General features: G+C 36.9%; 1 protein-coding gene across 3 annotated transcripts in view; it reads left to right on the forward strand.

The window, feature by feature from the left end:
* CROT (Carnitine O-octanoyltransferase) overlaps positions 1 to 18,006 on the forward strand; it is a 55,321-nt gene that overhangs the window by 33,465 nt on the left and 3,850 nt on the right. For 2 of the 3 annotated variants that reach the window (XM_089252590.1, XM_089252589.1), the window contains exons 9-17: positions 1,971 to 2,072; positions 2,163 to 2,246; positions 2,577 to 2,687; positions 8,808 to 8,938; positions 9,058 to 9,181; positions 11,780 to 11,858; positions 12,091 to 12,184; positions 15,630 to 15,749; positions 16,029 to 16,145. In XM_089252590.1, coding sequence (XP_089108716.1) covers positions 1,971 to 2,072; positions 2,163 to 2,246; positions 2,577 to 2,687; positions 8,808 to 8,938; positions 9,058 to 9,181; positions 11,780 to 11,858; positions 12,091 to 12,184; positions 15,630 to 15,749; positions 16,029 to 16,145 — 962 coding nt within the window. Of the gene's footprint in view, positions 1 to 1,970; positions 2,073 to 2,162; positions 2,247 to 2,576; positions 2,688 to 8,807; positions 8,939 to 9,057; positions 9,182 to 11,779; positions 11,859 to 12,090; positions 12,185 to 15,629; positions 15,750 to 16,028; positions 16,260 to 18,006 lie in introns of those variants that run through there. The other variant, XM_089252591.1, reaches the window with a different exon arrangement.

Here is an 18,006-nt window from a genome sequence, read left to right on the forward strand (position 1 = left end):
GCCATTACCTGAACATTCTGACTAACTCAGAAGACATCAAGTAATTTTCTGCCACTCGCCCCGTCCCTGATCAATTCTTCCCCAATTCCTTGGATGTTTTGCGTGTCCCTCTGTGTTTTTCTGACACTGCACACTAATCAACCTTCTTTGGTACGGCCATAATTAATATCGGTTGTGCATCAATTTCCCTGGAAACATTTTTCTCATGATCCATACAATATTTCGGTATGGATAAATTCAAACTTATTGGATTTTACATCCACATATTTTTCTGAATCTGGATAATTCCTTTGCTCACTTGCAAACTCTTCTAGCTTAGGTGTATGTTTATCCTCCCTGCACTGAAACAATCTACTGACATTTTCTTCTGCCACTGCACTCAAATCCAATGAATTTAACTCGCTTCTTTCCTTTGCCACTGAAACCTCGTTCTTACCCCTATCCTGGTGTAAATGATCCCAGTTATCCCCCCTCAACTTGTGGAGTACACTAGGATGTATGATCATTTCTTCGACCAAACCTTCAGCAACTGCACACATCCTCTTTGATGTGACATCTTTTTTCATCCTTGGCTATTGGCAATCGAACCAAAGGAATCTGAATCATGTTTCCAAAGACACCTTCCAGATAGATGTTTCTTGCCCCTTCTAAGGGTATCCCCAGAACCACATCTGCCCTTATGACTTTCACCTGACTCCCTGAATCCACTACTGCTTGCACCAGCTTACCCCGATGCTTATGCCCACAATTTCGGCCTTTAATGGATCCGGCACATTTTTCATTCTAAAAGCTCTCTCCAAGCTGAAGAAAAAATTCCAGCCTTCAGACTTCTGCGGTACCTCCACCATCAATGCCTGAATACTTTTCAGGTATGTTTCTACCGAACCACTTTCTTCCGCATATGAGATCCATAGCTTGATCTGATTTTTTCTAACTCCAACTCATTAGGAAGTCTTAGTTTTTCTAATTCAAGTTGTTGTGATCGCTCGTACTCTTTCTGTTCTCTTTCCTCTCTTTTCTTTACAATAGTTTTAAAAAATTCCTCTATTGCTTTTGCTTCAAAATTCTTACTTTTTAGTACTTTATTTCTTAATTCAAATACTACGACATTTCCGGGATCTTCACCTAATTCCTCAGCATTTACCATCAAATAACATTTTTTTGCTTTCATTAAAAATGTCATGGTGAACTGCTATTAATGTTAATTATACTCTATCGAAAAGATTCTAAAATTACACCAAACAGCTTGAATTTATCTCATCAGATCCAGCAATCTTAAGGTTTCAGACAAACATGCCACTCACCCCTTATTTCCAGGATTTCCATACAGCCTTGTTGTTCCAGTCCCTTGTTATATATAACAACTCTTTCACAATACTTCACATCAGTTCATTCTTTCGATGTTCTGTCTATTCCTCCGTGCTGATTTTCTACTGCTGACATCGTTATTCCTCCATCCAAGACATTGGATTCTTTCATCACACACGCGCTGCCACCAATATAAAAATGACGCAGCCGAAACACAGGAAGAGCCACACTTTCACTGCTAGGTGCATTTCTTTTAATTAATGTATATATGTTAATTATGTACACTTATTACATTGTATGTATAATTTGGTTGGCCAGCTCTTCACATGAGTTGCTTATATCTTCTCCTTTGTACTTTCTCCTTCATAATGTCTCTCCTTTTTTTGTCCCCTTCTCTCCTTGTACATCTCTTTCTTTCTCCACCATCCTTGGGCTCCTGGTATGCAGCTGTCCAGTCCCCCTATCTGACCTTTGACCCTTCCCATGCTTCCACCCAGGAGGGTCATCATGGATCTCACAATTTGTATGATGAATAAAAAAAAATATTTTTTAATTATCTTAAACTAAAAAATATCTTTAATGAAAACTTCTCCAAAGTTTTAATCTAAAAAAAAACAAAGGTTTCTCATGCACATTAAAGTATTGTATTTTTGTTTTTAAAGGCATTCAAACTGTGCCTCACTGGAGATGGAAAAAACCGTTGGGCTGACAAATCAGCAAATGATATCTTTTTCGAAAATGGAGGTCTTGGAATGATCTCGGATGTAAGCTGATTGCTTTTCTTTCATTCGCTATTCATGTAACTACTTGTCATTTAAATTTATGATTAAGATATGCATCTTCATTTTTTATAGCATTCGCCATTTGATGGATTAGTTCCTGTTTGTATGGGACATTATTGCTACATGTCTGTGATGGAATGTGGTGGTGAATGGAAGGTACAGTGACAAATCTTTTAAAATATTTTTGGAACATACATTTGTTCTTGAAATAACCGTAATTAGTTTAAGAAAAATTAAACCAAAATATAAAACTTTTAGAAAATCACTTGTATTTAAAATTTATTAGCTATTGTGTATGCATTGCACTTGCGAAAGTGTTGAAATCCAAACAACAGTTTTGATCAAGCCCTTATTTAATGTTGAACAGAATTTAAAAAAATGAAAATTCCGTTCTCTCAGAATAATTATTTTATATTTTAAAAATTTTAATCACAGCAGTTTGATATTTACAGAAAAGTTATGATTGAAATTATAATATTTTTATAGGGTTCTGAGAAAGTGGAGCGGCAATTGATGCCTCCTCGCCGTATAGACTTTCACATAGACAATCATATAAAAAGTGCAATTGAAGATGCTCAGGAGAAGTTTAAAGTTTCGGTAAATTTTTTTTACTTTTCAGAGTACAGGAAAACTTTGGGTTGCTAGTAACTTTTCACGAGTGTTTTACAACATGACTGAAAACCTGTATTTCAAAACTTTGCTTGTTTATCAAGTGGTACTCATACCAAACCCTCCTAGATGGAGACAAGTCCTGGGAGCTAAACATATATGTGCTGTCTGTCAAGCATCACATGGTCACAACCGAATTTATGGTTCTCCTCTTTTTCTTGCTGTATGCATGTTACTGTCCAACACGTAATGATGGTCTGGAGCCCTAGTTTTTCTTAGGGTATTTCTTATCATATGCATGATGCCACTTTCTACTTTTTTATGCCAGATTTCAGAAAATTGGATGTTGTGTGAAGATGTTGATTTTTTTTGAAAGAAAACTTCATTTCCATCTTTTTCTGAAAATCTTGCATAAACAAGTGGAGAGCAACATTATGTCATATATACATGGTGATAATTAAAATTTCCTTACTCTGAATAGTTTTGCCTCAAACACACTGCTTATCTGAATGCAGCCAAATTTTTAGGATATCTTAATGAGATCATGGGAATAGAGATTTATGAAATAAATAAAAAAGTTCAATTTTTAACCACCAGATGAAACAGTTGAGCTTTTTTTCTTACAAAATTTTCCTTTTTCCTATGGACCATATAGCATATATACCAAATTTCAATGGAATACGTCTTCCAGAACAGGCCTACATAGGTCAGAGTAGTGTCAGTATACTGATTGGTGCTACATTGTTCTGAGGGGTGTCAGCATACTGAAACTACTCAGACCTATACGACGCCCATTCTGGTAGATGTATTCCATTGAAACTTGGTCCACACTATGTGGACCATGGGAAAATCTATATATATAAAATTGATTTTCTGTCTGTCTGTCTGTCTGTATGTATGTTCTCTATACAAATCTACAATTTTAGATAGATCGTCACCAAATTTTGCATATATACCAAATGGGACCCGGCTTGAACGATAGGCTACTTTAAAATTTCGTCAGAGAATTTTGTCAGAGCAGGGCAAATGCCCCGAATGGGCAAAAAACGGTTGGGCAACAATGGTTTTTGGGCCTCAACAATCACTTTCGGAACATTTACTTTGGTTACCATGGTTCCCTAGCAATGCGTTTCAGACGTGTATATGCCTTTACAACGGTTTGTCACTTCTTTAATCCTGTTACCATATGTATAATAGTTTATGCCTTTATAATGGTTTGCCACTTTTTCAATCCTCCCAGTAATGAGGCTTTTCGAATAGACGTCATAATCATCATCAGCATCAGTTTGAGGGTCAAGCAAAGGATGATTCCCATAGAAATCAGTGTTAAAATTGCCGATTTTACTGTAGAAATGCGGAAATTTGATGGGGTTTTCCGCCCCATCAATAATTTTAAAAATTGTATTGAATTTTTGATTTTTGAAATATTTAGTTCGCTTAGAGATAAGAAGCCTAGGAGATTAAATATGAAGTAATTAGCCGGACCTACTTTTGAGTTTGATATCCATGTAATAACATTGATTTCAACTTTTTATTTATATCTTCTCAAGCATGAAAATTAATGTCTCCGTATTGTCTTTTGATATTTATTTTCATGAATTCATGTAGGTTAGGATATTTTAAAATTAATTATGAGCCCATAAAAAGTGGACTGAAAAAATTCCACAGCTTTAAGCATTTTTTGAAAGCTAAAACAGGCAGATGGGTAACTTGAAGTTCAGGGGGTGGAGGTTTATCGAAATACCTAGCGCCCCTTAAAAAAGGAAAATATATATTAATTTCTACGTTTCTGTAAATCTAAATTTGTTTATTTCATGAATCGTGCAGGAAGTCGCCATGTTGGTTAACTTGGACACGGTTTTTATGTCCCTCAAGAAAAAGAGAGGGAGATATCACGTGATCCAAAAAAGCCTCATTGAAGAAACCCGGGCAGCGCCGGGTATTACAGCTAGTGTAAAATAAAATTAAAAAAACTTTTTTTTTTCACTTGGTGGTCAAAACTTTTTTTAAATTTCATAAATCTCTCTCCTCATGGTCTCATTAAGATATCTTAAAAATTTGGCTGTATTCGGATAAGCTGTGAGAAAAACTGCTTAGAGGAGGGAACTTCAATTATAATCACCCTATATATATATATATATATATAGCCATCTGGTGGCCTTTTCGTCTACAAATTATTAGCTGGTTGTGTCAGACTGTCCATTGCAGATTTTGCTCAGCATTATATGCTCCAAAAAAGATATTTTCTATCTCCTCTGTAGCTTAGTGGTAAGAGCACTCCCCTGGCATATGAGGGGTTTTTATTCTTAGTAGAGATGAAATTCTCCTTCGGAAACAATCAACATCTTCACATGATATCCAGTTTTCTGAAAATATTGCATATTTCTTATTACTTTGATAGAAAACCAAATTAAGAAAAATTGTATGCATATAAACTGAAGAGCCAAAAAAACTGGTACAGGCATGCGTATGCAAATAAAGAGATACGGAACCAATCAGAGTACGGCGCTGCGGTCGGCAACGCCTATATAACACAACAAGTGTCTGGCATAGTTGTTAGATCGGTTACTGCTGCTACAATGGCAGGTTATCGAGATTTAAGTGAGTTTGAACATGGGTCCACGCACGAGAGATGGGACATAGCATCTCCGAGGTAGCGATGAAATTTGGATTTTCACGTACGACCATTTCACGAGTGTAACGTGAATATCGGGAATCCGGTAGAAAATGAAATCTACGACATCGCTGTGGCCGGAAAAAGATCACGCAAGAACGGGACCAACGACGACTGACGAGAATCATTAAACGTGACAGACGTGCAACCCTTCCGCAAATTGCTGCAGATTTCAATGCTGAGCCATCAACAAGTGTCAGGGTGCAAACCATTCAACGAAACATCATCGATATGGGCTTTTGGAGCCGAAGGCCCACTCGTGTACCCTTGATGACTGCACGACACAAAGCTTTACGCCTCGCCTAGGCCAGACAACACCGACATTGGACTGTTGAGGACTGGAAACACGTTGCCTGGTCTGACGAGTCTCGGTTCCAATTGCTTCGAGCTGATGGATGTGTACGGGTATGGAGACAACCTCATGAATCCATGGACCCTACATGTCAACAGGGGACTGTTCAAGCTGTTGGAGGCTCTGTGATGGTATGGGGCGTGTGCAGTTGGCGTGATATGGGACCCCTGATACGTCTAGATACGACTCTGACAGGTGACAGGTACATAAGCAGTGCCCGAGTGGCATGGTGGTAAGATGCTCGTCTACCATCGTGAAGGTTGTTGTCAGGGTCCCGGGTTCGAACCCAAGATAGGATATAAATAAGATATTTTCCCAAACGAACTCGAGGCGGCCACCGATAGACAGAATCTTCACTTCCAACCCATCTCACTAATGGAAGTAAATTGCAATATAGCGATATGGCCAGAGTTGGTGTTTGGTGAAGTAGCAGGTAAGTAAGCATCCTGTCTGATCACCTGCACCCATTCATGTCCATTGTGCATTCCGACGGACTTGGACAATTTCAGCAGGACAATGCGACACCCCACACGTCCAGAATTGCTACAAAGTGGCTCCAAGAACACTCTTCTGACTTTAGATACTTCCGCTGGCCACCTAAATCCCCAGACATGAACATTATTGAACATATCTGGGATGCCTTGCAACGTGCTGTTCAGAAGAGATCTCCACCCTCTCTTACTCCTACGGATTTATGGACAGCCCTGCAGAATTCATGGTGTCAATTACCTCCGGTACTACTTCAGACATTAGTCGAGTCCATGCCACGTCGTGTTGCGGCACTTCTGCGGGCTCGCAGGGGCCCTACACGCTATTAGGCAGGTGGACCAGTTTTTTTGGCTCTTCAGTGTATATATATATGTTATTGCCAAAGCCCAAAATTGGCCAGGTCGTGAAGTGGCTGGTGATACCTGGCCAAAGTCCGATAACGAAAGACATGATTCAGATCATTGTCACGTTGGCGTATTTCTTTGTGGTAATTATGTCTATGTTAGTCATGGTAATCCATCAGACTGCTGTCACGATGCTGTAATCTTTTTTTTCCTTCAAAATTTGGAAAAAAATTATATACTTATATGATAATTCTTAGTTTTTCTCTCAAATTTCACTTTTCTTTTTTCTTACGTCACATGGGGATAATCCAATATGCTGCTGTGTATAGATGTGCATTACACATTGGTGATTAAAAAAATGGATTTGGCTTCTACCAGGCCATCTTGCATCGGCACATCGAGCTTTGGCCAGGCTTCTCTGGCCACTTCACGAAATGGCTATCCATAGTCTGAATCATTTCTGTAATTCAGACTTTGGCAAATTTGCTATAGAGGCTAGTCCCATTGAGAATTAGGTGCACTTAGGGCCTTAACAGCACCATATATAGAGTATTAATGAGAGAGAGAAAACAATTTTGGGGAATAATTTCACTCAATAATTCATTTAATAATTTAAATGAATTCAATAATTTTTTTTGGGGTTTTTGTTTCTCTATTCTATTCTTGGGCCCAGTGGGCTCATTTCTTAAGATGCCACAGACTGTGAGATGTGGGATCTATAGTACAAGCTCATGCAGGACTGCCTCACCTTTTTTGTTGTATGTTAATGCAAGCAGGGATTTAAGTGAAGCTTCTCTTGTATCATTCCAAATACCCACTAGTCTTCAATGTGAAATATGAAGTAAAAGATATTAAAAACAAATTAATATGCTCTTTATCTTCTAAAAGAAACAACCCGACTAGTGTGAAAAAAGACTCATTTAATGAATAATTTGTGTTTTGATTGTTTCTTATGGAAAGTTAGCTTTAATATATAATTGCTTTGGTTTACAAGCATATTTTCAGAACTAATTATGTTTGCAAACCAAGGTATTGTCCTCCAACCATGAGACAAGACTGACTGTGTGATGTCAGACGATTTTATTCAATTCATTTAGGTAATATGATTGAGCATTGACAATATCTTGTCAGTGACTGAGCTTTCATGATTGACTTGTCCTTCTAGAAAATAATAGAAGTGTCAGAGGTGAATGACCTGCCGTGGCCAAGTCTCATCTAATGGTTGGAGGACTTTACCAATGTATAATGAAGATTTTCCCTTTCATTAAAAAAAAAAATTCCATTTTTTTTGCACAGATTTTTCTTCATTGTATCAGAATTGATTAAAATTGTTTATTTTATTTTGTCAAATTTGTTCATAACTTACTTTAAGGAAAGAGGCCCTAAAGTAGAATGTTTTGCATTGTTCTGCGAGCCCTCAGCTGACTGGAAATGTTCTGCGGTAAAAATCCCCAAGGCAGGTCTACAACACGATGCTCACATAACATGAAAATTCGAGTATTCCCATCTTTATTTCAGAAAATTGAAGAAATATGGTAGCACAAACATGAAACAAGCTCAACTAGAAAAAATAAATACATTAGGGCCACACATACACTCAGAACACACATTCCGGCATGTGCCAATTCATTAGAAATTCCATAAAGGAATGTTTATGAGGTGCATGTATGGTTATATAGTGGTAAAAATTCCCATAATAGTGTTTTATACACTTAGAAGTCTTCCAGATTCCTCTGCAGTAGATTGTTCTGTAATGTAAGTTACAGATATCAGCATATTATGCTTTGGGGGGGGGGTGATTCTAATCTCCACCACCCCTATGACAACTTTCATTCATTGAACGAAAACGATTGTAACCTTGTATGTTATATGTATTCTTCTCGTTGCAATGTTGCGGAGAATTTTTACCTAGTAGGTTGTCAGTGAATAAAATAGCTTACTTCTGGAGTGGGGGGGGGGGGTCGTGAATTTGAACACAATTCATACATTTACAAGGAGTATGATAACAGTGGAATAATTCGAGAAACTATCTTTACTTAGATGAGACAACCATAATCTTTTTTTTTGGGCAGGGTATAGTATTAATTACTGATTTTTTATATGCTTTTATATTGGGTTGCTGTATTTTGGTTATATTTGTGTGTGACATTCATATTTTTTTATGAACATCTTTTTTCAGCCACCTCATTAGTTAGTTTGCCTGCTGTGGTATTTGTATTTGTATTTCAATTCTAATATTTATATTGCAGGCGGATGATGTAGATGTCTCCCGTTCTGTCTTCAGATCCTATGGAAAATCATTCATGAAAACAATCAAAATACACCCAGAGACATATGTACAGTTGGCCTTGCAATATGCATATTTTTCTATGCATGGCAGGTAAACAAGAACGTGTTGCAATTATATCATTTTAGTTCTTCACTGTCATATTTTACAGATATTTTTGAAAGTGAAAGAACAAAAATTCTGATTACACAGATATATATTTTTTCTTACAGGTTTGCCCCTACATATGTGACAGCTTCGACCCGCCAATTTTATCATGGTAGGACAGAGACATTAAGATCTTGCTTTCCAGAAGTTACAGATTGGGTATCTGCAATGGTCGAAAATACAGAGAGCGTGAGTGATTCTGTTTGAATTACCCCTTATCTTATACACTAATTCAGTCGTATCACTACATATTGTTTTCAGTTATATGATCAGAAAAAAATATGAGTAAATAAATTAACAGATTGTAAGACAATCAATAAAAACTCTGAACCATCAACTTAAAGACTTATTTGACAGTTGACCTTGGTTCTCAAATTCATTTTAGCTTACAGGTTCAGTACAACATGTGTACGCTCGAGCAGTTTAGGGGGGTAAGATGCTCATTTTCCACCATGTAGCTTACCGTCAGGGGTCACAGGTTCAATCCAGGGAAAGTATGAGCAGAGATATGGGATCCCCCACAGTGTCAATGATGGAGCAGTTATATGAACATACACTCATTGCCATAAAAATTTGCGCACCCAGAAGAAGTCGTCAAAGTGAAACGAAATTTTACACATGTAAGTACTACGTTGATATAAGTAAGTGATTAGAAAATCCAAGAAAAAGGATCATTTATTGCAGAAAAAAGTACAGATGAACAGAAGTTTTAGTACTCTGTTGGACCCCCTCTAGCGCGAATGCACGATGTGATACGAGCGGGCATTGAGGCATCCAAGTTCTGTATGATGTCCTGAGACATCTCGTTCCACAGTTGCTGTAAATGCGCCTCTAGTTCAACCAACCTCGTAGGGTGTCCAACTTGCCGTCCCAAATGATTCCAGATATGCTCGATTGGTGACAAATCTGGGGATAGAGCAGGCCAGGGAAGGGTGGTAATGTGGCGGAGGCAGTCTTGTGACATCCTTGCTGTGTGTGGCCTAGCATTGTCTTGTTGAAAAATGGCTCCTGGGAGCCCTGCCATGAGTAGCAACACATGTGGCTGAAGGATGTTATGGACGTACCGCTGGGCTGTCATTGTGCCATGGATCAATATTAGGGGTGACCGTGTATCGTAAGCAATAGCACCCCATACCATGACACCAGCTGTGGCAGCGGTGTGTCGCTGTCAAGCGAAGGCAGGATTGAAGCGTTCACCACGGGGCCTCCACACACGAACACGATTGTCATCACTGCTCAAGTTGAATCTCGATTCGTCGCTGAAGACGACCTGGTTCCATTCCGTTGCAGTCCAATCCGTCGTGCTTGACACCACTCCAAACGGAGGCGTTGGTGGGTGGGTGTCATTGGCAGCACACGTAATGGGCGCCGCGATACCAGATGTCCTTCAGCCAGGCGCCTTGCGATGGTTCGGGAAGACACAGGGGCCCGTAGTGAAGCTGCTGCCTGTGCCTGGATAGCCGCCAATGAGGCAGTTGGCTCTACTCGTGCGTTTCGGATGATGTGACGGTCTTCTCGACGACTGGTCTGGCGAGGGTGTCCTGAACCTGGTCGCCGTGTAAATGACGTCTCTTCTGTCCACTGGTCCCAACACCTCCTCACAGTAAAATCAGAATGGCCTAGTTGACGAGCTACTCGCCGAGCTGACCACCCAGCTTCCATCATCCCGATGATTCTTCCCCTATCGAACTCTGACAACTGCTCATATGGTCTTCGACGGCGGCGTAACGGTATGTCTACCTCAGCATTTCCTTTGCAAATGATTAAATACACTCCAGCAAGCTCTGCTTACCTGTTTTATACTCCAAGGAGAACTAAGTTCAACGCCCTCTAGTGGCATTATGCAATGCGCAATCACGCTGCATTTCTAATCATTTGCATATCTGCCCGACATGTACCTTCAGGCCAACTTCCGTTTCGATCCCACAATTATTTCTTGTTGCGCAAATTTTTATGGCAATGAGTGTATATGAATTATCATCATCATCATGTCCTCCTCCAACCTTTCATGTCTACTTCTCCTATGTGGGGTGTGGGGAAGAACATAGAAAACAAGTTCTTTACCTACTGTGCCTGGGGCTACCACCAATATTTAGCAACTTCATTTCCCACCCATCTCATTCTATGGGAAATTGCAGTATGGCGATATGACTGGAGTTGGTGTGTGCGGTAAAGTAGTAATGGTAGAACATATCTGCATCTCAAATTCTTTATCTTGAGTGAAAAATAATTTCTTGCATTTGCAATACCTATATCAGTGTAGTTTAACCTCTCTGTCTCATATAAGGTTATCAAACATCCTTCTTTTTGATGTCATTTCACAAGCATCCTCCTACGTTTTAGAAAATTCACCCTTTCCTCCTCCTTTTCAGGTTTCCATAATTATTTTTCATTTTTTTCTAGAAACATATACGTATCTCTCTTTATTAACGTGAATGTTTGTGTGTGGTTTTTCCACATATGTTTGCACGTTTTGACAAATTGTCTTTGACATTCTTAGAAAACAAGACTCCCAAGTTTCCAGCAGGGTAGCAGATACTATTCTAACCGTGCTTGCTCTAGGATAGCCATCTTCAACATGTTGCTCGTGAACTTCATTGTGCTCATTGAAGCATCAAGAGTGCTCAATGCTTGTGCCCGATTTTGTGCTCGGGACCACTTGATCAATGCTTAAATTAAATGCTCACTAGGGGTTATTAAACTTTGCTATGCATTATGTTAGCCAATTGCTTGATTTATTTAAAATTGACTTGACTTTGTGACGACAAATAATAAAATTCATATTAGGTGAAAGAAAAGCAGAGACTTCTTTATGTGGCTGTGGAGAAATTCAAGCATGCAATGAAAGATGCTATGCGAAGCAATGGTATTAAAAAAATATTTTTCATTCCATTCTATTCATTAATCAATGCTAAAAATTTGAATCAATGTTTGAAGAAATGAAGTGTAAGAATTATTTTTTATTAGAGGGAATAACCATTTTAACTTTCAAGTCTGTTAAAATCGGTTGTACTAGGTGGTAGAAAATGATGGAGGTGTATATTTGTTTTCTTATTTTGATTTCATCTTTCCCCCCAATCTCTTGGGTATTCCATCAGGATGTGATAGACATTTTCTGGGATTATACATGATATCTGTGGAGGAAGATCTACCTATTCCAGAAATATTCATGGACCCATCTTGGATTAAAAGGTGATTATATAAAATTTCTTTATCTGATGTGGTTTTTATCATTTTATTCAGTTCTCATTCATCAAGTTTTTTAATGGGAATAACATTCATAGATTTGAATGTATAACGGGAGTATAAAGGGAAAAAATTAGAAGAAAAAAATAAATGAATTTTTCCCCTTTCGAATAAATACAGTGAAACCAAGATTTAATAATTACTACTGGACCTCTAAAAATTATCATTGGATCTGAGGGTATTGTTTGATGGAGGATGCTGTAAAAAATATTCTGAGATTTGCTCAAAATTAGAGAATAGTTCTATTTTTTGTTGTTTTTTTTATAGGAACAGCATGCTAAGTAGCAAAGATAAAAAAATCTCAACACTAAAATTGGAACAATAAACGTTTTCAGTCTAATCAATTAACCAGGGTTTGATCCCTACAGATGGCGCAGTGGTGGTTGGCTAAATTAGGCTTTCTGTAGTTTTTCAACTTTGAGTTTCAAATGTGACAGTCTCCCCCATTAAGTTCACAAAGCAAGCAGGCCTCAAACGCGATACATACATAACCACAAAAATTCATGCATCTGTTTTTTCCAGTTACATTGGAGACAGATGGTAGCAGTTCTCCAACAAAAAACATGTATAATTCAGACACCACAAAACCATTAATTTCATTAATAATATATGCACAAAACTTTCTGTCATGAAGATTCAAGAGTGGGTAGTAGCAGTCTAAGCAATAATCATGTTCCCGATTTTTCAAGGTGGTGGGAAATTTTATTCAGTTTGGGGAAACATGTACATGATTCCATTGAAAGCAACTATATTTTTCCTTTTCTTATTTTGTCATATGGTTCCATTAATAAAGAATTCTTCTTTCTTCTATTGATTAGCTTACTTAACCCTTTCCAACTCAGTGTGCCCAGTCTGGGCATACCTAAAAATTCCCTTTCCAAACACTGAAAATAAATGATAAATAAAATGAAAATTAGTTCAGGGAACCTTCTTTATCAACATAGATAACAGCACCACGTAAGCCGATCCATACTTTTGGCCTGTGTTTATTTTTTTAAAACCCTTATTTTTGAAAGTAATGGATTAGAATTTCAAAGAATTTTTTTTTGTGGATATGAAAAGGATTTCTGGAAAAAAAATTTCTATATAATTTTGTTGGCTGTACATTAATCTCTTTATTTTGTATAAGTTTTAACTTTTTACATTGAAAGCTTGCCTAAAATTAAGTCCAGAATTCAAGGTGTGCCCTCATTTGGGCCCTCTTTGGGCACACCCATGAAATTAAAACAGTAAATGCAATCTATACAAATTTATACCTGCATACTCATCTAGGCCTGAATAGACTGCTTACAATTTTTTTTTTGAAATTCTAACTTTAAACGGTTGCCGGAAAGGGTTAAACAAGGGAAAAGATTGTAGGACATGCGTTATGCTCAAAGGAAGATAACCAGGGTCATTGTCCTCTCCTAGGGTAAAGCTCACATCATCTTGCTTTCCCCCCCCCCCAACACTAGAAGAAATGACATTTTCTTCTACCTAGAAGGACAGAGGTTTACACTTTTCCAGTGTAGTCAAGGTCTTTGACCACCTGCTTATATCTTTTTATTGAGACAGTGGCCGGCCATGTTCTGTTTAGAAGGAGGTACAGTAGCACTTGTTGTTAGCAAAATTCTGATTCCTGAACAAATAAGAGTCTCTAAGCTTTTTAGCTAATTTTAAAAAGACGGAAATTAACTTTCCCGGTTTTATTTTTATTTTCTATAAATCGACTTGAGGCTATGTGGAAGGTTGTGAAGAATGCACACTGGCAAATGAATGATATGTGCACGGAATGCTTTCAAGTCATCTGATCAATGCTATACTTCATGTCGGTGTAAAATTTGATGGTTTCAGAAATTTTTCTTACTTTGAAAATATATATTTCAATGCATTTGAACATAGTAGAAGAATATTTTTGTTTTACCCAGAAAACGCAAAATTTAATGTCATTATGTGTAAATATGGTAAGCACATTTCATGTAAAAAGGCCCTATGAATTTCATGTGAAATTTTTTTTTGATCTTTTATCATTATACCTAACAGGACAATATTTTCCTGCTTCAGTATTTAAGCAAGTATTGATGGAGAAAAACAATCACCACATGCTCAAATTTCTACTAGCTTTAGATAAGATTCAATGATTCGCATTAATATTTTTAGCCAATCTAGTATTTTTATCTCGTCATTAAGGATGCTTTCTGTTTGCCAAAGTGAGCATATCTATATTAATAGAAACTTGATGCAATGATTCAACAAAATATTTGCTGCCCACAGCTATGAAAGTGTCTATAACGTTACTGGTCATATTGACTGGTGATGGTCCTTCTTGGTATAACTAAAAATATCTTGGCTGATTTTTTTAAAAGTTTATGATAGTTGGACATAGCATTTTTAGGCAGTTATGGTATTGCAACATTCTAAATGATCTGGTTCATCATGAAAATCGAGCGAGAAGATCGAAAATGGTCAAAATGACTGGCGTGGTTCTTCTAGTGTTAAGCCTATTCTGTGTGTATGATTATGTTTTTAAATCACACAGGCTTACTGCTGTTAGTAAGGAGTTTTGCTTTTACAGGTGGCCATCTCGTCAGTGCGTCAAAGTGATTTTGACAAAAATTGTTTTCAAAATTGATTATGTTGCAATGCATCTTTTTCTGTAAACAAACCATTAATACAATATGAAAGTTGAGACACTTGTTGGTTAAGGTACTGCATTCTTTAAAGAAATATTTTGAAGCACATCATATTGTCACCTTATAATGAGCACCTCCTGCATCAATTTTCTTTTGAAAATGACTTTTTTGACAATTTTAGATTGAAAACGTCATGTCCCACCAATTACTATTTATTATATTTTCTGTTTTACCACACTCCACCTCCGGTCATAGCCTTACGGCAATTCCCAACCAGTGGAGTTGGTTGGGAAATGTGGTCACCCCAGGCTTGGTAGGTGAAAAACTTGTTTCTGATGTTTTTTGGCTTTGCCCGGATTCGAACCCATGGACCTTGACGCTGACCTTCATAGTGGAAGACGAGTATCTTATCACTGCACCACTCAGGTGCCTCTCACCAATTACTGCTGCTAAGAAAAAATTACCACTGATCTGCTCTCTATGGAGAGAAAAACGTATACACGCTTCATATATGTGTTCTTCAATGGAACATTCCATCCTTAATTTGCTTTTCCTGTAAAGTTATGAATTTTTGATGCACAAGGGTTTCATTATAAGGTGACAATATACATTTCATTAATTATAATTAGCATAATTGAATCAACAGTATCTATGTGTGTGAGCGATGGTTTCCAGACAATAATTGCTTTTATTGAAATTTTTAAATTCCATAATCTACACAAATTTTCAAAGTCATTATTAATTAAATTATGTAATTATATTTTCCCTTCAAAATGTAGCGGTGGTAGCGGAAACTTTATTCTGTCGACAAGCTGCAGTGGGTACACACCAGTTGGAGGTGGTGTCATGGCCATGCGAGAAGATGGATATGGGACATTTTATAACATTGAAGATGAGAAGTATGATCATTGTATATTTATATACTTGTAGTACATTAACCGTTTTATATTCTCCACACATTGATATTGCATAAATAAATATTAATATTATTGCATAAATAAATAATGCCACTCCCTTTTTTTCCTTCTCCCATGTGTCAAGGCTTTCTCAACTATGTTGCCATTACTTTATTTATTACCCTATTATTTCAATTTTCATTTATTGATATTTTAACGCTATGAATATTTTTCAATGAGAACATGAGTATATAATAAATTCTTATTTTGCTATGAATGTAGGCTCACATTTACAATCACCGGTTTCAAGCATTGCCCTGAAACAAGCACAGCTAAGTTTTATCAGCATATTGATAGAGCGTTGCTCAACATGGAAAATCTCCTAACTTCATCTAAACTGTAAGCAACTTGGAATTCAATTAATTTTGACTGTTTCTTCATGCTGGTGAAAAAATACTGAAAACTACGCTGCAGAATTTTATGAATTTTTTTCCCTTTTTTTCCCTAGCTATTTTTTGTATGTTTACGTTTTCACTCTTAATTCTATAGTCACAATGTTTCAGGGATCATTCAGCTTTTGTGTAAAATATGCCTCACAAAATTCTAGCTTTGCATGCAATGCAAACTATAGGTTTCAGATGCATCTAGTCTACATACTGAAACAAACAGCTTTGCTGGTGGTTCCCTCTGCTTGCAACGAACAATATTTCTGAGACTGTGGGGATAATTTTGCCAGAGAAAGCTATTCAATTAGCCTTCAAAAATCATCATGCATGCAAAATAGTACATTCATTAAAAAATTCAGTGATTTAGGTGTATGCAGTTCTTGGAAATCGCTCAAGTTGATATGGCTCTGAGGTTTGCAAGATATATAATTTATTTATAATGTACCACATATCTATGTTGAATACAAAAATGACCAGTTTTTCTCCATCATGTACAGATTGTTCAGTTTCTGCTGATATGCTAACTTATTTATTAAAATAACTGTAAATTATAATATTGAATATATAATAATATGTACTATATTCATAAACAGTATGATTGCTAGTATTTTTATCCTGATTTTAAATCAGTTTATTGAATGAAATGGCAACTTCAAATTACTTTTAGCATGTCTCATCTAACTGTATGGAGGATGGCAGAGATAAGACTTGAAAGGCAAGATGATCGTATATGGAATGGCTTGGGGGGGGGGGGGCAAGATGATGACAATGTCAATTCAAATAATATTTTCTAATATGACTTTTGGGCACACGGGGACTGTATAAAAAGTTAGTTTTTTTTAAAGTTTTAATAACTACACAATCCCTTGCATGACATATCTGAGTACTGCAGGTTATTTGGATACTTTTTCTAATCAGAATTATGATCAATGGTTTGTCAGTAAAATGCCACAAGTCCTGTTACCAATGCACCCTGTATATAAAATATAAATTATGTATGTCAGCTCCTTCATTGATGCTGCCCCCTCCCTCGTATCTTTGATCTCTCACTTATGCATCAGTGCAAGGAAAAAAGACGCGCAAGTGAGAGGCGTATGAGTGAATAGTATTATTATTTTACATTTTGGACCAGAATTGCAGAAAATCTTCTTATTATTGAGAGAAACGTGTAGGTGGGGGGGGGGGTGTGTAAGTAAAAGATCGCTGCATTTATGTAACACAAAATAATTTTTTTTGGATAAAATGGTTTTTTTTTTTTAAATTTTTTCACATGTAACCGTTTATAATACACACACAGGCAAAATATGGCATTTGCAAGCTATATAAGAGCTTAATTACTTTCTGTGAGGGCAAAATATGAATGAGTTCATTCATATTTATAATATTCATATATATTATTAGTTGATAAAATCAATATGTAAAAACAACTGACTTGCAAGTAGTAATAACTGACTTGCAGTATATAAAAATAACCAACTGTTTTATGTTGATATTTAAAGGCCAAACTTCCAATTAGAGTTTGTAGTTTACCTAATCCTATTTCTTTATGCATACAGTATTGCATTTAATTTCACATCATGTGCCAGTTTAAAGTACTGAAATATTTTGTAAATTTGTTTTTAAGTGGAATAAAATCTCCAAATGGGATAGATTATCTACTCAAGGCTGAATTTTGTGCACCCATGCTTTGCGTGTTCAGAGCAATTTCAGCTACAGAAACACAGAAACTGTTTTCTATCACCACTTATTCATGAAAAGACCTGGCGCAAATTTTCTTTTGATGTGGCAGCCTTACTGTATTCAGAACTGTGCAA

This window comes from Pholcus phalangioides, unplaced genomic scaffold (assembly GCF_987345545.1).
Source record: "Pholcus phalangioides strain wild (caught in Gottingen) unplaced genomic scaffold, Ppha-v1.0 ptg000030l_1, whole genome shotgun sequence".
Classification (NCBI taxonomy): domain Eukaryota; kingdom Metazoa; phylum Arthropoda; class Arachnida; order Araneae; family Pholcidae; genus Pholcus; species Pholcus phalangioides.